Raw genomic sequence first — 26,382 nt, 5'->3', positions numbered from 1 at the left:
TGCTTTTTAGTTGGATTACTTTGATAGTTGGAAAAAACGATCTTTTTAAATAATGGTCAGGTCCGAGAATAAAATAACACGGAATTGTTTTCGAGACAGTGCTGTATATCTGTTTACTTGTGGATGTTAAAATGCGTACACTCGGAGTTTATAAATGGTATGAAACATTTTTCCAGAATTGGCAAAGTCCGCGTATTTTCCTAATTTGTGTGGTTATTTTGAGAGCTGAAGTTGGAAGTTTGGATTAACGGTTTCTAAATACCCCGAATGTTTTTCAGGAATTGCTGACTCCGTCAATTGGTGCCTGGTTTGGATATTTTAGAACCTCTCTGGTGAGTTTTCCTGTCTGCGTTTTCACGCGGCTCYCAGGTTGATCGCAGGCTGGTGAAGTGGGGTTTGGGTTTGGCTGGTGTTCCACTGCAAAAAGTAAAGGCATGCTTTAAAACACAATAATAAAGTGTTGGCCTCTCTCTTGCACTCTGTTTTTTTTTTACTGCGCTGGACTTTATTTCTTATTTATTGAACATAAATGCTCTAAAGACGCACACAGGTCCCATGTCCACTATTGGATATTCTTCTCTCTTTCTGGTTGTTTATTGTAACTAACAGTTTACAATAATGCGGGGAGAGTTTGTCCTGGGTCTGTCCCTGCTGTGTCTGCTAGCGTGGGCAGGACACGCCGACAAACAGGCCCACCTCAGAAGGTTTCCCTTGCGCCAACGCACCAAACTCAATACCGGGCGTCTGCAGCTCGAGCGCACTGTCGGCGTGGGAGGAACCCGCCCAGGACMCGGCTCCCCCTCGGTGCCCTCCGGGATCAGTGCCAGGCGCGASGAGGACATGCAGGCGGACCAGGTCTCTGTTCTTCAGCCCAGGACTGGGTCTGGACAGGGCAGGAGAGGTGGAGCGCTGGCAAGGGCAGCAGGGAGGAGGGTAGCTGGGAAGATGGCTCCCCTCCAGTCTGGCATGTTTCAGGATGAAGGCACTCCCGGGGCGAGGGCCAGACAGACCCGAATGCCAAGCAGCTCAGGCTCGCCTAACCTCCTGGCGAGYTTTGCAGGGAAGAACCGAGTCCTGGTGATTTCTGCTCCACATGACTCAGATGGTTACTACCGGCTGATGATGACACTGCTGAAGCCAGACGTGTACTGTGAGCTGGCAGAGAGGCACGTGCAGCAGATCGTGATATTCCACCAGGAGGGGGAGATGGGTGGGAAGGTGAGGCGGATCACCAGCGAGGGGAAGGTGATGGAGGAACCTTTGGACAAAGTGCTTATCCCCCGCCTCATGACCTTCCTCAAACTGGAGAAAGGTAGGCTTGGCCCACCTGGAAACATCCCCTAGCCCTACTCCTTCAGTGTTAGCAGATCTAAGAGAATCTCTGTGGGGGGCTAGATTGAACCTGCCATTCAGATCTGTCAACACCTGCTTGGTATTAGGAGTGGGGGTTATGGGGGTGCTTGGTGTTAGGAGTGGGGGTTATGGGGGTGCTTGGTGTGATGCTGGCTTTTTTGTATGTTTACTGCATGTTTTATGCTGACAAGCAGTGAAAATTAATAACATAAATCTGAGTCTTTACAGGTAAGTTTGGGATGCTTACAGCATGCTTGCTGAGTTTTTCTCGTTTCGGGATGTTGCTTGTGGCCAAAGCCATATTAGCTAGTCTACTTTACTCAGTAAATGAAACTTGTCACCCTGTCCTGTCCAGGTAAGTTTGGTATGGTGCTCCTGAGGAAAACACTGCAAGTGGAGGAGAGGTACCCCTATCCAGTCAGGCTGGAGGCCATGTACGAGGTCATCGACCAGGCACCAATGAGGAAGCTGGAGAAGATCCGACAGAAGGGATTCGTCCAGAAGTGTAAAGGGGCGGGAGTAGAGGGCCAAGTGGGTGGTGGGGGTGGAGACTCAGGGATGGAGGTTGAAACAGGTGGACAGGTAGACCCGATCCCAGAGAGGAAGCCGCCTGCGAGGAAGCCAATGAGGAGACCCACAACAACCACCACCATTGCCACGAGGTCGACGACAACGAGGCCAACGACAACTTCGATAACAACAAGACCCACGACGACCACGACAAAAGCCACCACGACAACAACGAAAGCAACAACCACACCAAAGCCCACAACAACCACAACTAAACGTCCTGTGACCACACGACAGACCACCACCACTACCACCAGAACCCAGAGACCCACAAAAGCCCAAACCACCCCTCACTGGCTGCCTGCCCCTAGGACCACGCCTGAGCCCTATAACCGCAGAGACAAGGGGAGAGACAGGGCGAGGTACCCGCCCAAAACCACCACGTCTGGGGACAACCGAACAGACAAGGAAGGGAAGGACCACAATGGCCGTAAACTGGCCGGAGTGATACCCACCCAGCACAAACCCACCAAGRGCAAACCTACCAAAAGGAAGAACGGGAAGGTATGCAGTTGACTTATTACATTTCACTTATTACATTGATGTTGAGACAGAATGTTGCTGTATGTTGTTCTCTGTTGCATTTGTTGCATCAGGCTTGATTTTGTTGATCAATAAAGTCCTCTTCTCTCCTATCCTCTACTTTTCTCTCCTCTCCTCTTCTCTTCTCTCCTCTCTTCTCTCCAGGTGTTGAATAATGAGTATGAGGAGAATTATGAATCAAGCCGGCCCACCGCCAGCATCCCAGAGACACAGACAGAGGTCAACACAGAGGTCAGCCCAACCAAGAGGRGCAAGGGAAAACACGACAATACTGAGAAGAAGAAGAAAAAGAACGGCAAACCGGAAAAGGCCACCAAGAGGGACAAGGCAGAGAGGAGAGGAGCGAAGGTGGGGAAGGAGGGGAAAAACAACGGGAAGAAGAACGGAAAGAAGGTGTTGAAGAATCACAAGAAAGAGGAGTACCACAAACCCACCAAGAAGCCTCCGCCTCCTAAGGGTACCCTGGCTTCCTTCCTGACCTACTTTGAGAACAGGAGACGACTTGTGGTAAGTACCAGTGTTTTGCAGCCTGTCTAGATTCTTATCACAACAGTGTTGCCGAGGGCAGGGTAGTAAAATCAGTCCCCATCCTCTCCATCCCCGCTGTCTATTATAAACACAATCTCCACAGCAGTGTGTGTGTGTGTGTGTGTCTAACCCAGTCTCTTTCTGTGTGTGTGTCTCCAGATCATAACGGCCCCCAGTGAGGAGAGCACTATGTATGTGCAACAGAGGGATGAGTACCTGGAGACGGTGTGTGAGATGGCCATCAGGAAAGTCTCCATCATCACCATCTTTGGCTCTGTCACCAACTCCACAATGAAGATAGATCACTACCAGCTGGGTATGTACAYATCTCTACTAACACACTATTGCAGGAAAAGTTTAAGTGACTTTGGGTCCTTGAAAACTCTATATAAATGTAATGTATTATTATTATTGTTACTACACGTAGCCTGTACAGGACAGAACAGTCCGTATCGGCTATAGTACACTTGAAATGTAAAGGTAATTTCTGATTCAGCCGACATACCGTAAATGCAGTCTCCGCGAACGTGGGAACATTGCCTTTAGATTTCAAACGCGCTATAGCGCTGAACTTCGGCGATACGGATTCAATTGAGCCCTTAAGTTACAGTAGGTGTCCTGTATTGCTGTTACTGCCCTGTCCTGATTTTACCCCTGCTATCCTAAACTCCTCTGATAGAACAGAAGGCTAGCAGGTGTCTGGAGTGAGTCTGCAGCAAACAATAAGAGAGGCTCGACACGATAACACTGTGAACAGGATGACACTACCATTGCAAAGACACAATGTGGTGACAGCGCCAAAGCCTCCTGAGTCCCAGACATGAAAGTTAATGGTGCACAAAGGCTTTCACTGCTTCGCCATGAGTGCTTCGCGCATGTGCCCACACGGATCGGAAGGGGGCTTTGTGTTTGTGAGAGTCTCACCTTTCCATAGAATGGGCATAATCATTTATTGGCCAAACCGTTCGATCGCTACAGACGTTTTCATGAGAAAAAGCTACAGAGAAACACCTCTGTAGCTCTGCCACCTTCCACCACCGATGCGGAAGGCAGACATCGGCGGATGCAGTGGATTAAGATTCAGCCCATGCATATCTCTAGATTAAACAGACAGCTTTTGAAGGGGATTTTTATTCATATTTAGGTATTATGCCTCGAGTGGAGCATGAGGGGGGCCTCAAGCAGAAAAACTATTGTAATATTTGTATATATATATATATATATTTTTTTTTTTTTACGCTCAGCTCATTAGGCCCCTTGATAATGTGAGACCTGAGGCAATTGCCTCTTCTGCCTAATGGTAAGTCCGCCTGTGTGTGTGTGTGTGTGTGTGTGTGTGTGTGTGTGTGTGTGTGTGTGTGTGTGTGTGTGTGTGTGTGTGTGTGTGGTGGGTGGCGATCCCGGCTGAATACCTTCCTAGTTTATCATTGGTGACATGGGGAAAGTCTGCTTCCTCTGCAGCTAATGTGTAAGCTAGAGTTAGGTCACCTCTCTCTCACACACACACACACACAGCTCACCACACACTCATGTGTCTTGGGTTAGCTTACATGGCTTATCTTCAAGATGAATTAGTGTCTCCCTTTTGTTGATTTTCTTCAAAGCTACTTATTCAGATGGCTCAAGATTACAAATGCGTCTTATGAGATTTGCGTTGTAAATTGGGCTTGGCAAGCGACAATATTTGTAGTTTTATGGAGATTTGAATCCTGCCTCCAGCCTATAGTTAGGATGTGTTAATGTCAGGACACATCCCTACTGTATAAAATGTTATTATTCTCTCTGATTCTACACAACGACATGTTCCACAGACGGAATGCCAGAAAGTTTTGAGGTGATGTCACACCCACCCATGTTACGAACCGGACGGTGGTTAGTTTTATGTTCCGAGCATCGCTCCAAGGGTTAATGTGTGTGTGTGTTCGTGCGGGTGAGCGTGTGTGTGTGTTCGTGCGGGTGTGTGTGTGTCCGTGTGTAAATGGTCCTTTCACAGCTGGAAAAAGGTTCCCTGTGTTGGATGACATCATCCTTACCTTTGAGTGTAATGCAGACTTTGAGGCATTGGTCAGTGATGTGGTGTGTGTGTGTGTGTGGTGGTGTGTTGTGTTGTGTGTGTGTGTGTGTGTGTGTGTTGTGTGTGTGTGTGTGTGTGTGTGTGTGTGTGTGTGTGTGTGTGTGTGTGTGTGTGTGTGTGTGTGTGTGTGTGTACAGGGTGTGTACAGGGTGTGTACAGGGTGTGTACAGGGTGCTGTGATTAAGGGCTAATAGTCTGTGAGGCTGTGTAAGTGGTAGCTACAGTCCCAGCTAGCACATAATGTTCATGAACCACCATTTGGAGTGGGGTTATCCGATAGTTATTTTGCATACAACCTTCGCACAATGTTCTGGGAATGGTGCAGGATAACCAGATTGCACATAACGTTCTGAGAACCATGTTTCTTAGGTGGGAATTTCAGTACTTCAGCATAARTTAATGAATTTCCATGTGTCCTAGCTGTGCTTGGAGTTCAGAACAGTTAACCCAAATTAAGCTAGCAGTGTTATTAAAAGTCTTATGGAAACATGTTCTCAGAACGTTATTTAATTACCTTCAAATAACTAATCATTTTCGTCATTAGAATGTTAAGAAAACTTCTCAAGAAAACTTTCAGGGAACCATAGTGAAACGTTCTCAGAACCTCCCTGCATCCTAAAAAGTCAGGAAACGTATGGCTTCATTCCCAGTACCAATGGGAAACCAAAAACATACGTTCCCACAACTTCCAAGGAACCAAATGTGCTAGCTGTGTTAGCTCCTCTAAGCCATGTGATCAAGCCAACTTCCTGCCTGAGGATATTCCTGTTCAGGATAGATAGATGGATCACCGCTTTGCCTGAGAAACCATGGCGCTACAGATACTGTATATGTAATCCATAGGAATACACCATTTGTTTTCTGTAGAAAGAGGAGGGGGATGGTTGTGGATTGAAAACATCTTCATATATATTGCTGTATGCTTTCAAAAGGTGACCAGTTCTGTTTATAGTATAAAGCAGACATTTGGAGTCCTTATCCTCTCAATCACATCAGGAAACATTGGGTTTAAAAGAAAATCCTTGGGGTGGAGACTGATGGGTTTCCAGTCAAAACATACAGTAAGTCAACAAATGGCCTCTGTCATTCCCTCATGTTGAAGAGAGCTGTGGTCTTTTGGGTGGGATTCCAATCAAAACAAAGGAAAACAGAGCGAGATCTGGAATGTAGTCTGAGATGCAATCCGGTCTGCCCCAACAAGCATTCTTTTTTTTTTTAAGGAATATCCATGTTGAAAGGGAGTGAGACATTCCAAAGAGTTGAAGGAAATAAAAATAAGACAAACAATCTAGATTGGCTTCTTCCTCCTCAGCCATCTCCCTCTCACTCTGTTTGATACAGAATATTGCCAATGTTTGGTAATAGAGATGGCCTCAGTGTGTGTTTGTGTGTGTGCGTGCGCGCTCGTGTGTGTGTCTTCTCAGAGGAAGCAGTAAGCCTAGAGTAAACACACCATTGCCCTCCTTTTGGGTGGTAGATCTATTTTACCTCAAACAGACGCTCGCCCAAAATCAACCGTCGATTCCCCCAGTAGTCCCCTCCTTACCCTACCTCTATTTTTGCAGAGCTGAAGAGACAGGGATAGGTGTAACCAATAATAACTAATAAGGCCATGACTCCACCTCTCCTAAATATTATGAGGGAAACATATGTCAACCCATCCAGTCTCTGGTAGGAAGTGGGATGTCCAATCCCTGTTTCCCCATGACTCTGGTTGTACTATGCAGTAGTTTTAGCTTCCTTATCTGAAAATGCACTCATTATTGTAAGTTGCTCTGGACAGGAGTCTGTTAAATTGTACTAAACTCAATTTTAATTGGTTGTCTGTTTCTCAATTTTCTCTCGCTCTCTTCTCTCCCTTCTCCTTCTCTTCCCCTCCCAGAGAACGACAAGCCTATGACGGGTCTTCGTCAGGAGGACCTGGTGAACCAGGATCTGATCACAGAGCTCAGGAAGGAGTTTTATATGACATTTAACGACTTCTACATGGTTCTCACTGACACTGACATGAGAGCCAAGGTGGGTTTTGTCTCGCTCTTTCTCTCTCTCTTTTTCTAGGCGTCTTACTAGGCGTGCATTATTTTGCAACCTGGCACACCGCATTGTCGGAGTCCGCACTTTTTGGACCATTCCGTTTAGAACTAAAGTCTACTACTCGACCCAACCATCTTGCCAAGTGAGCTAAATGGAGCACATACACCTAACCTCTCTGTTTGGCCAATTAGACATAGACTCATGTTGGCTGACCTGCCTTCTCCATACTGTAAACATCCTGCCGTGATTAAACACTGGTTTAATTCACACATCATGACGTTCTCCCAACAGCTGTGTTTGTGTTTGTGTGTGTGTGTGTGTGTGTGTGTGTGTAAACCACCAGGCTGTTTTCAGGCGGATTAAACAAAGACGCCAGTGTGCAAGCAACCCTCTAATGCTGTCAGTACAGACAGGAAATTCTATTAACATTACAGGGCACATGGTGTGGGTAAGAGAGAGGGAGAGAGAGAGAGAGAGGGGAGTGACAGGGAATGCGAAAAACAGTGAGGGAGACTGTATCCATGGCAGCAGACCCTCACCTGATCCATTAGAAAGTTTGTGTGCCTGTGCTTCTGTGAGTGTGTAATGCTGCATTGGGGAATATCACATTCTGAACTGAGCAAATTTGAGATCAGAATTTGAACACCCACAGTGTTAAATGTAACACTTTCTTAGTGTGTATATGACTAACACTTTTCAAAGTGTTGATGAACTAAGACCCCAAGAGTGTTGGGTCCCTAACACCATGGGTGTTGCAAATTTGGACTTAAATTAACACTTTATTAGGGCAGATGCTGTTACACTTCCTCAGTGTTATGGAATTAACACCTGTGGTGTTACCGTAACTCATTTTTGTTGTTCTTTTAACACTGTAGGGTGTAAAGCCTTATTTGCATATTTATTTTCCAGGGTGCCACTCAAGTTAATTTTAGAGGTACCTGTACCACCCATGACTGTGTTTGCTAGTGACAGAGACATGATTGTTGCATTCAAATGCTTTCAGTCCCGTAGCTTTCAGAGAGTGCCTAAATTTATATTTTATCATCAAAATGTAATTATTTATCACAATAAATGACTTTTTTTTTTACTATACCATACTTCAACATTCAAGTTTCACCCTAACACAGTTGTCTGAAACTCCTGGTTTGCTGGCCACATCAACAAGTCATATTATGCTGGCTTCCAAAGTGTTACATAATTCCTATTCAAATTCACCCATAGGATATTGAAGAATTTGAACTTTTAATCCCCCGCAACCTGCAGTTAAAATGACTGCCCAAGGTAGGAAAGGTTGATCAATGAGACTACCTAAACCATCTCAATAATGGGTTAAATAAATCCAACCACTTACAGATTGGATTTGCTTAGAAACATGTATGTTATTTATCTTTGTGTAGTATAAGATCAATTAATCAATCATTGTGCATGCAGAAACATAGATATTAAAACTATTCTAAAAAGCAACCTGCAACAAAGCATGCTGGGAAATATAATAATGAGGCCCCACCCATGTCTTTTTCACTCTGAGAGAGTTAACGGAAATTAACTCAACAGTTGAGTAACAACACCACCTGGTTAACACTTAATTTATTAACCACAGGTGGTGTCAATTTCAATTCCATTTATTCACCGCAGGTGGTGTCAATTTCAATCCCACTGGTGTTAACCCCACTAGAATCAGATATAACACTCACAACACTTTTTAACTCAACTCCAATAGTTTAACACCCACAAATTTGCTGTGTGTGAAGGGAATCTGATTCTCATCGAAAACATAAAGGATACACAATTTTCTAGGAATACTGGGATAGGTATAACAAAGGAATAGCATTTGTTATGTTTTTCTCCTGACAACTTAAAGAATCGAATAAGGATTGTACACTCAAATCCTCCAATGCTTATCTTTTTGGTCCACTGTCTTTTTTCTGTCTTGATGTGTGTTTGTCCCTCTAACAGCAATCCTACGAGGTCCCGATCGCCATGAAGGCTGTGTTTGATTACATCGACACTTTCTCCTCTCGCATCAGAGAGATGGAACAGCAGAAGAGAGACGGAGTTGTCTGCAAGAAGGAGGACAAACCCAGATCACTGGAGAACTTCCTCTCCAGGTAGTGTGTGTGCACGTTAGTCTTGCTGATGGCTGTGGCAGCGTCTGGAATTTTAAACAGTCATTAGCTCATAGCCAGTGAGAATATTGTCTCAAGCTAGGCAGGGGTCTCGTTGAGGAGGCTGTGGTCAGAATTTGTAGTCAACATGAATATTCACACTAAATCACCTGCACCACAAATTCAACAGTTCTTTATGAGMTAAACTTGGCTCTGATGGCGGACAGTATGCACGAGCCTGTACTTCTAGTACTCTACGTTAACACCATTGTCTTGGATTGATTGACTATGGTCCTATATTTCTGTCTTCAACAGATTGACTGTGGTTTGTTGCAATAGAGACTAAATTCCAGTCTGACAGTGAGCCAAAGGGTCTGGAGTTTGGACAGAAAATGACTTGGTTGATGACATGACTGTTTAATCTACATCTTTCATCCTAGTTCCGTCTTTGGGTTCTCAGGTTCCGTTGGAGGCGTCGCCTGTTTGTAATCTCCGCCCCCAACGATGAGGAATGGGCCTATCAGCAGCAACTCTATGCCCTGACCAGCCAAGCCTGCAACCTGGGTGAGTATAAGAAGGAATTGTTGAGTTATTATCATATTCCTTAAACAATATTTATCCCATCTACAGGAAGTGACTAGTCTAGTGCCTAGGGGTTGTTACACACACACACACACACACACACACACACACACACATACACACTGCTCCCTGTGGTTCAAAGTATGTGTAAATCATATTAGATTTACAACAGCCTCCAGTCAGACCTGATCTCATACAGAAGAACATTAGGCTCTCTATCCATTTGTTGAATTTTAGATTGATAGGTAAACACATATACTTTAGTAGTCATAATATAAGTGTTGGCAGTCACTGAGATTGAGGAGGACCATTATAATTGTTTCTCGCAGACATGTGCATACGCATTTAGGGACAGAGACACGCACCCACACAATTGATGAGGGAGAATATAGCACATTAGATCTGGTAAAAGATAATACTAACAAAAAGAGCAAGAGGAAGGCCATACAGTCAGATAGGATTTTAGGTGGGGGGGGGGGGCTTTCATCAAAACTATGAAAAGCTGTCAACAAGGCAAAGGGTGGCTACTTTGAAGAATCTTAAATATGAAATATATTTAGATTTGTTTAACACTTTTTTGGTTACTAAATGGTTCCATATGTGTTATTTCATCATTTTGATGTCTTCACTATTATTCTACAATGTAGAAAATAGTACAAAAAAAACAAAAAAAACTTGAATGAGTAGGTGTGTCCAAACTTTTGACTGGTACTGTATGTCAGGCTAGGAATAACCATGCAAAAAGGGTTTTCCGGGATGCATGAACAAATCAAATCGAACTTTATTTGTCACATGCGCCGAATACAACAAGTGTAAACCTTACCGTGAAATTCTTACTTACAAGCCCTTATAAGGGGCTGTAGTGTAAGGGCTGTAAGGGCTTACTTACAAGCCCTTAACCAACAATGATATTTAGTGCGATTTCGATGACAACCTATGGCCAAATGTTCAAGACAGGCTTGATACAAACTAATGCCTGCTAAATATTGTTTTTTTCATTTCTTTAATTTGATTACATTTTGAAAGATGTATTCAATGATCACACCTTTGATCACACATGAGATAGAAATTATGGAAATTTGATGTTGAGTAAAATTGTATGGGTAGTGCAAGTGTATTGCCTAATGTGAAAACAGTGTAATGTACTGTCATTTAATSTTCTGTAGCATACTACATTCCAAGGGACATTTTGAAACATGGGTCTTAAATGTGTTGCTACTGGATAAACTGGTTGTTAAAATAACTAAGTTGAGAAGATGTCATTATGTTGTGTTTTGGTGATTCAACCAATGTACTCATTATATTTTCGGTGTGTTGGGAAACATGCCTGCAAACACAATGAACGCACAATGAAAGGTTCTGAATGTAAGACTGGCTGCGTTACCAGTTTGGAGTTTTGAGGTTTGAGGTTTGAAAATTCACCACATGAAAATAAAAAAACGAACAATCAGTGGTGCACGAGAACTTCAGTATTGGTGTTAATAACTAGAGTTGATTGTGAGTGTGTCAATACTCTGTATTGAGTAAAACACTCAAAACCATGCTCATCATTATCATATTTCCCTCATGCTCTATTGCAGGTTGATTTTCAGAATTGTTTGTTTCAATATCTGTGTTTTTGCATGTATATTGATTGGTTGATTAATATTAGGCTACACAAAGATAAATAACATACATTTTTCTAAACTAATCAAATCAAATCAAATTGTATTAGTCACATGTGCCCGAATACAACAGGTGTAGACCTTACAGTAAAATACTTACTTACAAGCCCCTAACCAATAATGCAGTTWAAAAAATATGAATAAGAATAAATAATAAAAGGAACAAGTAATTAAAGAGCAGCAGTAAAATAACAATAGCGAGACTATATACAGGGGGTACCGGTACACAGTCAATGTGCGGGGGCACCGGTTAATCGAGGTAATTGAGGTAATATGTACATGTAGGGAGAGTTTTTAAAGTGACTATGCATAGATAATAATAGAGTAGCAGCGGCGTAAAAGAGGGGGTGGGCAATGCAAATAGTATTTTGTTGTTCTAATGTGCTATTATGTCCTATCTGCTGTGTGTTCATCGATGTGGTGGTGGTTTCCATGGTGACCCAGGCCTGAGACACATCTCCATCCTGAAGCTGGTTGGCATGGAGGCAGTGGACCAGGGAGGAGTCCTAGAGCTCTATCCAATCAACGGTAACAACCCTGTTGTCTCCACACCACCTATATGTACAGTTGAAGTCAGAAGTTTACATACACCTTAGCCAAATACATTTAAACTCAGTTTTTCACAATTCCTGACATTTAATCCGAGTAAAAAATCCCTGTCTTAGGTCAGTTAGGATCACCACTTTATTTTAAGAATGTGAAATGTCAGGAGAGATAGTAGAGATAATGATTTATTTCAGCTTTTATTTCTTTCATCACATTCCCAGTGGGTCAGAAGTTTACATACACTAAAAAAAAAATCTGAGGTCTTGGCTGATTTCTTTTGATTTTCCCATGATGTCAAGCAAAGAGGCACTGAGTTTGAAGGTAGGCCTTGTAATACATCCACAGGTACACCTCTAATTGACCCAAATGATGTCAATTAGCCTATCAGAAGCTTCTAAAGCCATCACATAATTTTCTGGAATTTTCCAAGCTGTTTATAGGCACAGTCAACTTAGTGTATGTAAACTTCTGACCCACTGGAAGTGTGATACAGTGAGTTATAAGTGAAATAATCTGTCTGTAAACAATTGTTGGAAAAATTACTTGTGTCATGCACWAAGTAGATGTCCTAACCGACTTTCCAGAACTATAGTTTGTTAACAAGAAATTTGTGGAGTGGTTGAAAAACTAGTTTTAATGACTCCATTCTAAGTGTATGTAAACTTCCGACTTCAACTGTATTAAACTGCATACAGGAAATGGCTGTATGAAGATTAAACAAAACAAGACAAGTGGAAGGTCAATGGGGCTGTATGTGTTATGTTTAGTTTAATCAGTTCATACAGCCATGATGTTGAATTTCTGATGTTGTTTTAATGACACAGCAGGCAGGTAGGCCAGCCTCAGCCCTAAGTCCTGCTGTCTCCCCCAGTCCAAGTCCCTATAGCCCAGCTGCTTCTTCTGTATTCTCTCCATGCTACCTGTTTGATGTCTCCTCTGTGGTAGGGGACCCAACCTAAAAAACTTGCTGATGCTGCTGCCTACACCACACACACGGCCCTGTATCCATACACCCCTCACTGCTGCACAAGCACGCAGACAGCTCCTGTGGCCGGAGTGTTAGGGAGGAAATATGTAAACCCTCCCTTTAATTTCTCTAGCCTGCCAAATAGTATTCTTATGTGCTCTTTATGGACTTTTCCTTTAGTGATGGGTCGTTCGTGAACGAACAGCTCTTTATGGACTTTTCCTTTAGTGATGGGTCGTTCGTGCACGACAGCATCTTTATGGCTTTCCTTTAGTGATGGGTCGTTCGTGAACGAACAGCTCTTTATGGACTTTTCCTTTAGTGATGGGTCGTTCGTGAACGAACAGCTCTTTTTGAACTGATCTTTTTGGTGAATGTCGGGAACCGAATCGCATCTGCGAGAGCCATTCAATTGGCTCCCTCATTTACATACTGTTACTACTGGTTGTTGAGCTCCCGATAACGATTATCTGCAGATACGTTGTAAAAACATTCTCTGAAGATTGTAATTCTTCACTGCAGTAAATATTGGTAGTGAGGAGAGAGCCTCATTCTGGTCCATACATATTTTTGCAGTGCATTCCATTTTATTTCTTCATTTTTTTTGGTCAGGTAAAAATGGTCAGGTAAAAATTGTACTTGCATATCATGATGTGACATAATTGCAGGCAACATTCTAGGCTTTACATAATGGATTTGGTATTTTTAAGCACCACTGAACAAAGAACTGTTTGCGAGCTAAATAAAGGTCTCTTTTAGCTAAACGGAGCCAAATGATCCRGCTCACTGAATAGACTTGGAATATCCATCAATGCTTTCCTTGAGTGAAGTGGTAGTTTTGCAGGGGAAGATGATGGGGCAGAGGTGCTGAATTTAGCGGAACCTTTAAAAGACAACGAAATGAATCCACACACACTTTCGCATTAAATGGATAATATGAAATTCAATTCTTCCATAGCAGTATTAACACAAACTAATCTTTTCTAACTCTAGAGAGGCAGCTTGGCCATGGAGCGAGAATGCCTCTTTAGTCAAAGATATCAAACATACCAAAGCCTATTGACTGACTCTCTCCATCGCTCTCTCCACCTTCCAGGCAGCGCCACGGTGGAACGTGAGGGCCTCTCGGCCGCCTTGGTCAAAGACATTCGCAACTACTTCCAGATCAGCCCAGAGTACTTCTCTATGCTGCTGGTGGGGAAAGACGGCAACGTCAAGTCCTGGTACCCGTCTCCCATGTGGTCCATGTCCATCATATATGATCTGGTTGACTCCATGCAGCTCCGCAGGCAGGAGATGGCCATCCAGCAGTCACTGGGCATGCGCTGCCCCGAAGACGAGTATGGGGGCTACGGGTACCATCACAATGGCTACGACGGTTACCAGGACGCTTATCACCAGGGATACGGTTACTAAAAGGGTCGGGGAGAGGGTGTCAATAGTCAATAGTCTATCAGCAATGATATGGTCACTAAGGAGTATGTTGCCTAATCTCATAGATGGTTCTTGATGGCCCTTTGTAGATTTGAATGGATCAGATAGGTGTAAGCAAGCCCTCTGGTAGTCTAGATGGGATTTTCACCATGTCGCTTGAATCTGGTCTACAAGTTAGCAGTAAGTATCTAGGGCTAGGGGAAAGAGAATTAATTAAAATTGGGCATGTGTGTGTGTGAGGGGCATGAGTATAAACTTTGTCTCGCCTCCTTATTAGTGGATTGTGTTTTCAGGAAGTTTATGCACAGGGTTAAAGGGTAAGGGGTTAGCTCTGTACTTCCTGGTTTTGAACTAGAAGGAAATAAAGGATTGGATAGCGATGTCATCAATCTCAATCTTTCTTTATATCAGTCTTGTTCTTGTGTATTAAGAATTACAATCGAAAAACTTATCAACATTTCACATTTTCTATCAGTCTACTTCAATTCCATTCCTGACCAAATGTTAATTTTCACCTTATTGTAGATACAAGCGTAAAGATAAGTCAAAACCTTTGTATTTATTGGAATTTTTTATTTGAGGCTATCAATATCAGAGCTATAACTGTGTTTCTAAGATGAATTTTCAACTCGTTTAAGTTTCCTGTTGCTACACATTGTTCTTATTTATACTCTGTTGTGCTTTATGACAAATAAAACTTTGTTTACAATCAACAGTTTCTCTGAGTTAATACACATGTCAGTAATTTGTATAAATGTCTAGTCAGAGGTTCTTTACGCACACAGTAACCATTTATTATACTACACCACCCCCTGGTGGTTCAATTCGAACATTACAACACAGATCAACAGAATGGAAAAATACAGTCAGTAAGGTAGACAAAATATGGTATTTTTGGCAGTAGTTTTTAATGTTCATTTGGTAATCTGTTGACTGTGAGAAATTGTAATTATGCACTGTGTCATGAATAGTAATATAAAGAAAGGTGTAAATTGCCTTAAATGCATAACATCATTTTACTGATTTCATAAACATAACTTCACAAGAAGCTTTTTTGAATACATGATAGAAGTGTAAATTATATGGCACAATAAGCATGGACAGGAGAGGAGTAACACCGTTGAACACATGTAAACCACTAGAGAAGCCAATTACTTTTCAGTGTGTAATGTCAAACACAATCTTACATGTTTTACCGTCAGATTGGGTTTTCTGAACGTAACATGGACTGAGACCAGAACAAATCACATGGTCCGTGTGCTAGTACTGTATGGTCTTTGTGAGTACTTAATAATGGTAAGACAAACTGATTAGAAAAACGAGTTTAGCTCCCAAACATCCAACAGCCTTGAGTAGATTTCTTAATAGCCACCAACATAATGCAAACAAATGTATAATAAAAACTGGTTTTGAAAAACAGAGACAAAATAAGATCATAACCGGCAGATATCAACTTCTCAACATCTGACAGCTGTAACCCTTGCCACTGTGTCAATAACAGCAATAGCATTATTTTAACTACAACAACATATACAAAATTGTATATTTAGCATTTCTTCCATTACAATATTATTTGTATAGCATATTTCATACGCAAACAAGCACATTTCTGAAAAGATGCGGTAGAGAGGTCAATGGAACGCAGACCTTGGGGGACAGAAGAAGGACGCCGGATTGGCGCACATTCAACAAGTCTGATCTAACAAAGTGAATATTTGTGAACAGGCCCACAATGTGGTTACTAAAATTAGATTATGATATATTTGCCAGTTTTCACAGAATAACATTTAAAAGTTGTTTATTTTCGGGTTTAGAAGAAGTGACTGCTAAATGCTAACTCTTGTTCGTATAAGCTGGTAGCATAGCTAGCATTTAGAAATCGGTCATGGTAGTCAAAGTCGCTTTTAACTGCAGTGCAGTTGATTGGTGATTACATGAACATGTATTGGGGTTGACATCCATACACGCATTATACTCAACATACAGTAGTGTGGAATACACATATAAACAATAGCCTAAATGTAGGATCATTTTGCTGGGGGGCAATGAAGAGACTCAGGATCTTTTCCCCATGCGTTTCCGTGGCATTTCCATGTTTGTGTCGAGTTCCATTGACCTCTTTACCGCATCTATGATGTACAATAAATTATGACAATCACAGTAGGCCAACAAAACCACAGGCCAAGCCGCTCTGATGTCATAATACACAGCATGTCCATTCTGATGTCACAGGCTGATGATGTCACAGGCCAGGTTATAGCAAAGTCATAATTCAGGACTGACAGTTTGTCCATTGTGATGTCACAGAGCCAGGCATTCTGATGACATCACAGGGTTGAGCCATTGTGAGGTCATAATGGGAGGCTAGACAGACTCCTCCTCTGATTCACTGTCTGTGTTTGGCTTGGTCAGCCTCTCCAGCTCCTCCCCATCCTACACAAACACAAACGAAGCATGGTGGAGATTAGAGAGGAATAACACCAGAAAGACGAACGTCTGAAAGCAGTGGGTGGATGTGGTGTGTTAGCGTTTACCTGCTGGGTGTCGATGAACAACGGCGATTAAAAACCATGTAGAATCTAGAGAAGGGCATTTTACATTATTTCACTATTCAAATAATATCAGGATATTTTTGGGAATATACAGATAATTATAATGACTCCCTTGATCAATTAGTATGACGCAAATGCAGACGTAAAACAACAGAAGGCTGTTTTACTCCGTAGTTTTGGGTTAAAAGCAACAGTAAAAGAGACGATAGAACTGATTGTCTTACAAAAAGGTTCTGGTGAGTGTTTTGCATCGATCTGTGTCAGGTCTTCTGGAAACTGTTAGGGGCTCGCCAGTAATTGCTATTTGAAGTGGCGAAAAGTGGCAACGCACAGTTATAAAAACAATATTCAAAAGTTTATTTTATTAAGTATTTAAAATGTCATGGTATATCCTTGTAGGTAACAAGGATAATTTAATTTATAACAAAGCCTTTTCAATGTCAAAATAGGGCTACAATAAATAAAACATGTAAATGAACACTTACTCAAGTAATCGAATGCTAACGTATGTTCAGATATCCTGATATTCGATTAACTGTGCCCATCCTTATTAGAATCGACAGGAAATGAACGGCCAGAGGCGATAGGACGGCCACAAACTGTTTTTTGGTACACTAAGGATTTGAGGAAGGTTTGCTGATCCTAGATTTATGTCTACAGGCAATTTCCACACAGAGCCTCCATAGATAGACAACCTCCTACTGATCATCATACTCTAACCAACCTAATTGAATACATCTATGTACCTACTGTAATGCAGTTACCCAGTGCTAAGGCTGTGGTGGGAATCTAAACTCTGTTCATTACACAGAATCACATTGGTTTCCCCACAATCTAAATCATTATTACACACAAATGAGAATCACGGTTGCCCTCAGTGTGCATGTGTGTTTGCCTGTGTCACACTGTATATGTGTGAGAGTGGGTTGTGTTTGTGTTTGGGTTTCTCTCTCTGTGTGTGTGTGTGTGTGTGTGTGTGTGTGTGTACACACACACACACTACTGGTCAAAAGTTTTAGAGCACTTACTCATTCAAGGGTTTTTCTTTATTTTTACTATTTTCTACATTGTAGAATAATAGTGAAGACTTCAAAACTATGAAAGAACACATGTGGAATCATGTAGTAACAACAAAAGTGTTAAACAAAATATATTTTATATTTGAGATTCTTCAAAGTAGCCATCCTTTGCCTTGATGACAGCTTTGCACACACTTGGCGTTCTCTCAAACAGGTTCATGAGGTAGTCACCTGAAATGCATTTCAATGAACAGGTGTGCCTTTGTGGAATTTCTTTCCATCTTAATGCGCTTGAGCAAATCAGTTGTGTTGTGACAAGGTAGGGGGGTATACAGAAGATAGCCCTATTTGACCAAGTCCAAGTCCATATTATGGCAAGAACAGCTCAAATAATCAAAGAGAAACGACAGTCCATCATTACTTTAAGACATGAAGGTCAGTCAATACGGAACATTTCAAGAACTTTGAAAGTTTCTTCAAGTGCAGTCGCAAAAACCATCAAGCTCTATGTTGAAACTGGCTCTCATGAGGACCGCCACAGGAAAGGAAGACCCTTTGTTACCTCTGCTGCAGAGGATGAGTTCATTAGAGTTACCAGCCTCAGAAATTGCAACCCAAATAAATGCTTCACAGAGCTCAAGTATCAAACACATCTCAACATCAACTGTTCAGAGTAGACTGTGTGAATCAGACCTTAATGGTCGAATTGCTGCAAGGAAACCACTACTAAAAGGACACCAATAAGAAGAAGAGACTTGCCTGTGCCAAGAAACACGAGCAATAAACATTAGACCGGTGGAAATTTGTCCAACTGCCGTGTCTTTGTGAGACGCGTTGTGGGTGAACGGATTATCTCTGCATGTGTATTTCCCACCGTAAAGCATGGAGGAGGAGGTGTTATGGTGTGGGGGTGCTTTGCTGGTGACACTGTCTGTGATTTATTTAGAATTCAAGGCACACTTAACCAGCATGGCTACGACAGCATTCTAGAGCGATACGCCATCCCATCTGATTTGCGCTTAGTGGGCCTGTCATTTGTTTTTCAACAGGACAATGACCCAACACACCCCCAGGCTGGGTAAGGGCAATTTGACCAAGAAGGAGAGTAATGGAGTGCTGCATCAGATGACCTGGCCTCCACAATCCCCCGACCTCAACCAAATTGAGATGGTTTGGGATGAGTCGGACCGCAGAGTAAAGGAAAAGCAGCTAACAAGTGCTCAGCATGTGGGAACTCCTTCAAGACTGTTGGAAAAGCATTCCAGGTGAAGCTGGTTGAGAGAATGCCAAGAGTGTGCAAAGATGTCATAAAGGCAAAGAGTGCCTATTTGAAGAATCTCAAATATAAAATATATTTTGATTTATTTAACACTTTTTTGTTTACTACATGATCCATATGTGTTATTTCATAGTTTTGATGTCTTCACTATTATTCTACAATATAGAAAACAGTCCAAATAAAGAAAAACCCTGGAATGAGTGCCTTAGGAAAGTATTCAGACCCCTTGACTTTTTCCACATTTTGATTAGGTTACAGCCTTATTCTAAAATGGATTAAATAAAACATTTTCCTTATCAATCTACACATAATACAAAAACAAGTTTTTTGAAATTCCTATAGTATTTAGACCCTCAAGATTGAACCCAAGTGCATCCCGTTTCCATTGATCATCCTTGAGATGTTTCTACAACTTGGAGTCCACCTATGGTAAATTCAATTGATTGGACATGATTTGGAAAGGCACACACCTTTCTATATAAGGTCCTACAGTTGACAGTGCATGTCAGAGCAAAAACCAAGTCATGAGGTCGAAGGAATTGTCTGTAGAGCTTCGAGACAGGATTGTGTCGAGGCACAGATCTGGGGAAGGGTACCAAAAAAATGTCTGCAGCATTGAAGGTCCCCAAGAATACAGTGGCCTCCATCATTCTTAAATGGAAGAAGTTTGGAACCACCAAGACTCTTCCTAGAGCTGGCTGCCTGGCCAAACTGAGCAATTGGGGGAGAAGGGCCTTGGTCAGGGAGGTGACCAAGAACCCGATGGTTACTGACAGAGCTCCAGAGTTCTTCTGTGGAGATGGAAGAACATTCCAGAAAGACAACCATCTCTGCAGCACTCCACCAATCAGGCCTTTATGGTAGAGTGGCCAGACGGAAGCGAATCCTCAGTAAAAGGCACATGACAGCCCGCTTGGAGTTTGCCAAAAGGCACCTAAAGGACTCTCAAACCATGAGAAACAAGATTCTCTGGTCTGATGAAACCAAGATTGAACTGAACGCCAAGCGTCACGTCTGGAGGAAACCTGGCACCATCCCTGCGGTGAAGCATGGTGGTGGCAGCATCATGCTGTGGGGATGTTTTTCAGCGGCAGGGACTGGGAGACTAGTCAGGATCGAGGGAAAGATGAACGGAGCAAAGTACAGAGAGATCCTTGATGAAAACGTGATCCAGAGTGCTCAGGACCTCAGACTGGGGTGAAGGATCACCTTCCAACAGGACAACGACCCTAAGCACACAGCCAAGACAACGCAGGAGTGGCTTCGGGACAAGTCTCTGAATATCCTTGAGTGGCCCAGCCAGAGCCCGGACTTGAACCCGATTAAATATCTCTGGAGAGACCTGAAAATAGCTGTGCAGAGACACTCCCCATCCAACCTGACAGAGATTGAGAGGATCTGCAGAGAAGAATGGGAGAAACTCTCCAAATACAGCTGTGCCAAGCTTGTAGCGTCATACCCAAGAAGACTAGAGGCTGTAATTTCTGCCAAAGGTGCTTCAACAAAGTACTGATTAAATGGTCTGAATACTTATGTAAATGTCGTATCAGTGTTTTTTATTTTTAATACATTTCAAATATATCTAAAAACCTGTTTTTGCATTGTCATTATGGGGTAGTGTGTAGATTGATGAGGGGGAAAAAAACGATTTAATCAATTTTGAATAAGGCTGTAATGTAACAAACTGTGGAAAAAGTCAGGGGTCTGAATACTTTCCGACTGCACTGTATACATTCAAGCATGTCCTCACCCCTCGTGACCTCTGCAGCACCTCTCCGTTAATGACGCGCAGCTTCTCGCGCTGCAGGACGTACTCAGGGTCTTTGGGCCGGCTGGCGTTGTAGACAAAGATGGCGAGCAGCACCACGGGCGCCTGCAGGAAGAAGTCCAGCGAGGGGTGGAAGTCAAAGAGGAAGAGGGACAGGGCCGTGACCAGGACTGTAGTGATCTGGCCGGTCAGCACGTGGAACATGTTGTCTCTGAACTTCAAGATAAACGCCACCGACAGGCCCAGGGCAGCTTGGGATAAAACATTTGATATTTTAATAATGTACATACTGATAATGATGGATCAATAATAATGCATTTATAATAATCAACCTCAGGATGAACGCCACTGACAGGCCCAGGGAAGCTACTGATACATTTCGTAATGTCTTAATAATAATGAATATATTGATTATGATGTATCAATAATAATGCATTCCTAATAATCAGCCTCAGGATGAAGGCAACCGACAGACCCTCGCTGTCAGGAATAATGGATCAATATATTAGTAATGAATAGTGTATCAATAATCATGCATATACCATATACACAGTACATACTGTACCTATTCATGCTAATGAATGAACCAGTCCTTTACATTGTATGAGGTTAATTCATCAACAGTAGCACCAGTGTGTACGTGTGTCCTACCAGTGACCAGCACCAGTCCCAGTGAGTAGACGTTGTGACCGTAGAGGAGGCCACAGTGGACAGTTAGACCCCTCGCCTCGCCCCCTAGACCCAGAGTCAGACCGTTGAACAGCATGCCAAACATGTACCTGCAACCACATACACAGATTTTTAGACAGATGGGGTGTGGGTGTTTGTGTGTAGTTTGGTGGTTATTGGGATGTTTGAAAGCTGTGTGAATATGTGCGTGTGTGTCATATGTTTGCATTCATGCATGTGTGTGCCAACATTCACATGAGTTCTTACAGTTTGCTGTTCTGGATGAAGATGCTCTCTTGGAGCTGGTCTCCCTCCTTGAGGATCTTCTCGTTGTAGATGTTGGCCATGGAGGAGATAAAACACTGGAGCACCAGGAGGATGTGACCCATGCCCAGAGAGCGCAGAGTCCCCATCAGCCTCCCCYGCCACGCCTCAGCCTGTCCCGGCAGCACTGAGCTCCATGTGCTGGAGTTACTGGGAGGGAGGGAGGGGAGACAGCAGGAACACTTACTTAGACTGACTTATTGACAGGGAAAGGAGACTTGTGGTGTCATGCAGGATGTGTGAAGATGTCCTAATACAGACACTGTACAGAGGAGTGCTGAATTCCACATTGACTGCCTCCCTTCCTCCTTCCCTCCCATCCATCGCTCTGACAACCTTTCGTTCCTTCGTTGCTCCTCTAGCTGTGTGTAGAGCAGGCAGCTGTTGGTGGGTGGGGAGAGGGGGCTGGGGTGGAGGCCCGGCATCGCTATGGCCCGTTGGCTGCCTCCCGACCCCGTCGTCAAGGAGACAATGGACAGGAAAAGGATGACCAGGGAGGCCCACTGCACCCAGGACAGGCGTCTCCTAGGGGCGAGGAGGGGAATAGCAGCGGTCAGAGATGAGTCCTTCAACATAGGCTGACCCTAAATGCTGATCTGAAATCAGATTACGATTTTTCCTCAATAATGGTTAAAGCTGTTATTGTTTTTGTTAATAAAACGGAAGAGAGGTGCATTCAGTATTGTGGTAAAAAAAAACTGTTGTTTGAAATAACTTTTGTTGTTGTAATATCGCAAACGGTCGTGCCAGTTTCACAAAGTACGGATTCCAGCTTTACAAAGGACCAGTGCAGTCAAAAACATGATTTTCCTGTTGGGAGTAATACTGTGAAATTGTGAAAATGACGATAATGCCCTTTAAGTGTAATTTTTTTTATTTAACTAGGCAAGTCAGTTAAGAACAAATTCTTATTTACAATGACGGCCTACCACGTCCAAACCTTAACCCGGACGATGCTGGGACAATTGTGCGCCGCCCTATGGGACTCCCAATCACGGCCAGTTGTGATACAGCCTGGAATCGAACCAGGGTCTGTAGTGATGCCTTTAGCGCTGAGATGCAGTGCCTTAGACCGCTGCACCACTCGGGAGCGCCACTAAGATCTGTTTGAAAAGCGCCTGAAATTTCAGCCAGTTGTGGTGGGATGTAGTTTTGAACTGTCTAGTGACATCACCAAGTAGTAAATTAGTTAATAGACCAATAAGAATACCAAACCTCTCTGCCAATAACAGCTAGGTTTCCCCTCACCACTCCCAGACAGTCCTAGTTAAATTGCTCCTTGCTAAGAAGCTATTTTTGTTTATTACTGTAAGGTACTTAATTCTTACCCAGAAATGATTTGATATTGAGATAAAAACAGCTACATTGGTTAGGGTTGTGTCAGGGTAAGCTGATCCTAGATCAGTAGTTAGGGGAAACTTTTACCTCGAGTGCCACTATCAGCTATGTAAACAAACATATAGGTCCAGTAGAGAACACTATGTCCAGAACAAAACTGTGACTTACTTCAGCACAACTCTGAACAGGATAGCTGTGGTCAGGATGACAAAATTAGAGAACAACACAGCCATGGCCTGTGGGGGAAAGGAATCAGAGACAACTGAGACTTTAACATTAGCATTTAAAACACTGCAGTGTGTTATTATTAAACTCACAGGCTGTAGGTAGGTCATGACGTAGAAAATGATGAGGTTATCCAGAAAGTAAAGGAAGGCGGGGACGGACCACTTCATGAAACTCAGGAAGGCAGAGCCCGAGGAGCAGCCCAGCTCTCGACATGAACGACCCTCTGGAATACATACACTTTAATCTCCCTCTCTCAGGTACATTCTTGCTCGACAACAACAACTCTAAACATTCTGAATTATGACATTGGACAAGATGGCGTCCTCTCCCTCAGTGCCCATCTCTTACCTCTGACCATGACTCTGAGAGACATGCCAAGACAGAAGAGCAGCTTGAGCCCCTCTGCCAGCAGGTTGACAGACGCAGGGAGGAAGTCATACTTGTTCTCTATAGGTCAAAGAAGAGAAGAAACAGTTACATAAAACCATTGATTTAAACTGAAGTCCATGAATGATAATGTAGTACTAACGTGTGTTGGCAGAGAACTTGAGCAGCAGGATGCGAGAGGTGCCCAGGGTGACGAAGCCCAAGCCCAGGGCCAGAGTGTACGCTGAGGAGCGGGAGCACAGCCTGGGACACAGTCTGGAGCACAGCCGGCAGGACGCCATGGTGTGGGCTCACACACACGCAGGGCTCCTGGCTCACTGAAACACACACAACAAAACCACTGTGAGCTGGTATATGAGTGCAGGCCAAGAGCCGACATGTAGGCAGAGCACGCAGAGGTGGGAAAATAAGAAAAAAGCAGTAAGAGCAGAGAAAACAAAGACAACAGCAGTAAGATAAGCCTTCAGTGTCCGCAGCACACAGCCCAGTGCTGAGAGAAACTGTTCACAGCCTAACCCACCCCACTCTAACCCTGCTAGTTTCACATCACTCTCTATACAGTTGACTACAGCAGTACATTTAGGCCTAGATAGTGGCCACATTAAAACTCCTTCCACTCTCCCTCTACTAACACAACATCCCAAACAGGTCTAGCTATTCTGCTCCTCTCTAAAAGCCACAGGACATGACCTAGGCTATGTACAGTAACTAGTGTTGTCCTTAAAGTATCCACAGTTATCACCTCTTCGCGGAATCTTCCTGTTTGTCTTGCTGATTAGAAGCATGTGAGAGCCAGACAGTGCCAAACACAAGACACACACCGAGGGTTTTCTTCCAGAGTACAGTTACACAGTTCAACTGCAGTTATTATTATATTAGCTGAAATGGTTGCTAAAGTAATGTGCAGTGTTTACCAAAACAAACAAATGAACAAAAGGTCACATTGTGGCTATTTTAAATTATGAATAGAGGTCATGCTATATTTTCATTAAAACACCCTGTTATAGGACAAGTTGTATATGAAGACTAATGTGTGCATGGCATGTTGCCTATAGCCAAATGCAATGGCAATATGTAATGGCAATAGGCTTACTGTACTTTAGGACAATCTGTTAAATGCAGGCAGGGCTATACAAGCTAATGCAGGTGCATGGGCAAGTCATCAAACGCCTAGTCATACATACAAGTCATACATTTATCAAGCTGTATTTTGATTGTTCACATAAACTGTCACCACAATAGCAAATAGCAATTAACTAGATACATTCGTTAGTTAGTTAGCTAGCTTCATCCAGCTGCTTGATTGTTTGGTGGGGTCTCAAGAATGTAAACAACGCACACAGCACTGTCGAGCACTGCCACCTCGAAAATGTCCACAAAAACTAAAGTTTCTCTATGAAGAGTAGGCTACGAAATCCTGCTGTTAAAATTCAACCAAAAGCAAGAGTTTGTACTTAGCTAATAGAAATCGTACATTTTCTACAGCTTTCTGTCTACACATTGCAGACAGTCAAACTGCTTCGGGTTTGCTTCCTGGTAGCCTTGGACGCGCGCAAGCGCAATGGGTATGAAACCGGGATTGGCGACGTCATGTTTTAACSTATTTAGAATATGCACTATTCAGAAACCACTGGCCATTTCCTGGCTGCTAAAATTCTAATAGTTCACCTAATTTCAGTTTATGTGACAAAACAAGCAAGTACAGTGTAGAGAATCATTGTATAATCTAAACCGCTGTGAAATATATTTTCCATAACCAAAAATGTTGTATTTTGAGTTGTTTAACGCTGGTGTACAAAACCAAAAGTTAAATACGCAAAACCGAAACTTAAAAACGAGAGGGATAGAAATAGCGCAAATAGAACAGATCTACCGCTTTTTAGACTTGCTTTCAATGAGAATGACATATCTATAACTACATTTATGTGAATTTTGTTTGGTCACCCAAGAAGGTATGTATTGCAGCTTAATTGCATACTATGATTGGTATACTGAATTAAAATTCAGACTAATGTCTGTGATTATGCAATCCCTTGTCAACACTGTGCTGTTTAGTAGGTCCACTGTCTAGCAAGAAACAAAAATAGTTATACAAAGGTATGAGTGCAAGTTTGCCATTGTCTTTCCTTTTGTTTAAAAATATATGACTGATTACAACTTTAGTAAGTTCTGTATACTCATTGCATAGGAATTTGTGCAGGTAGTAACACAGGCTCAGGTATAACACAGATATGACAACCGGGGGAGAAATCGCAGGTTGCCTTTTAGTTGAATTTTAACCTGGTTCCCTACACTTACCATTCTTCCCTATTTCTCCAACCATTGTCGTGCATGGGCTATTGCTGAACTATCTGTCCCTGATGATGAATGAACAGGACCAGGCTTATCATGGAAACTTTTTGGTAAAGCATCTGTGGG

At 42.8% G+C, this 26,382-nt stretch overlaps 2 protein-coding genes across 4 annotated transcripts; one reads left to right on the top strand and one right to left on the bottom strand.

The window, feature by feature from the left end:
• The first annotated feature begins 396 nt into the window (after positions 1-396).
• Positions 397-14,833, top strand: ccdc80 (coiled-coil domain containing 80). The gene is made up of 9 exons (XM_023981606.3): positions 397-1,312; positions 1,709-2,427; positions 2,611-2,973; positions 3,154-3,310; positions 6,951-7,087; positions 9,059-9,210; positions 9,668-9,771; positions 11,898-11,981; positions 14,063-14,833. The coding sequence occupies exons 1-9, from the start codon at positions 619-621 to the stop codon at positions 14,380-14,382; spliced, it is 2,730 nt and encodes a 909-aa protein (XP_023837374.1). The 5' UTR covers positions 397-618; the 3' UTR covers positions 14,383-14,833.
• Positions 14,834-16,177: 1,344 nt separating this feature from the next.
• On the bottom strand, positions 16,178-25,517 carry slc35a5 (solute carrier family 35 member A5). 3 transcript variants are annotated; one of them, XM_023981610.2, is made up of 11 exons: positions 25,439-25,517; positions 24,107-24,281; positions 23,926-24,024; positions 23,667-23,800; positions 23,518-23,585; positions 22,348-22,536; positions 21,955-22,161; positions 21,670-21,797; positions 21,001-21,269; positions 16,935-16,979; positions 16,295-16,833 (listed from the first exon to the last, which is right to left on the bottom strand). In XM_023981610.2, the coding sequence occupies exons 2-10, from the start codon at positions 24,243-24,245 to the stop codon at positions 16,962-16,964; spliced, it is 1,251 nt and encodes a 416-aa protein (XP_023837378.1). In that variant the 5' UTR covers positions 24,246-24,281; positions 25,439-25,517; the 3' UTR covers positions 16,295-16,833; positions 16,935-16,961. The 3 variants fall into 3 exon arrangements, with proteins under 3 accessions (XP_023837376.1, XP_023837377.1, XP_023837378.1); XM_023981608.2 differs by lacking the exon at positions 16,935-16,979 and having other exon boundaries at positions 16,178-16,833; XM_023981609.2 differs by lacking the exons at positions 16,935-16,979; positions 25,439-25,517 and adding an exon at positions 24,707-25,100 and having other exon boundaries at positions 16,178-16,833.
• Positions 25,518-26,382: the final 865 nt, after the last annotated feature.

Source organism: Salvelinus sp. IW2-2015, linkage group LG36 (assembly GCF_002910315.2).
Source record: "Salvelinus sp. IW2-2015 linkage group LG36, ASM291031v2, whole genome shotgun sequence".
Taxonomy (NCBI): Eukaryota; Metazoa; Chordata; class Actinopteri; order Salmoniformes; family Salmonidae; genus Salvelinus; species Salvelinus sp. IW2-2015.
The sequence above is the reverse complement of the archived record's forward strand: the minus strand, read 5'-3'. Positions and strand labels throughout refer to the sequence as shown.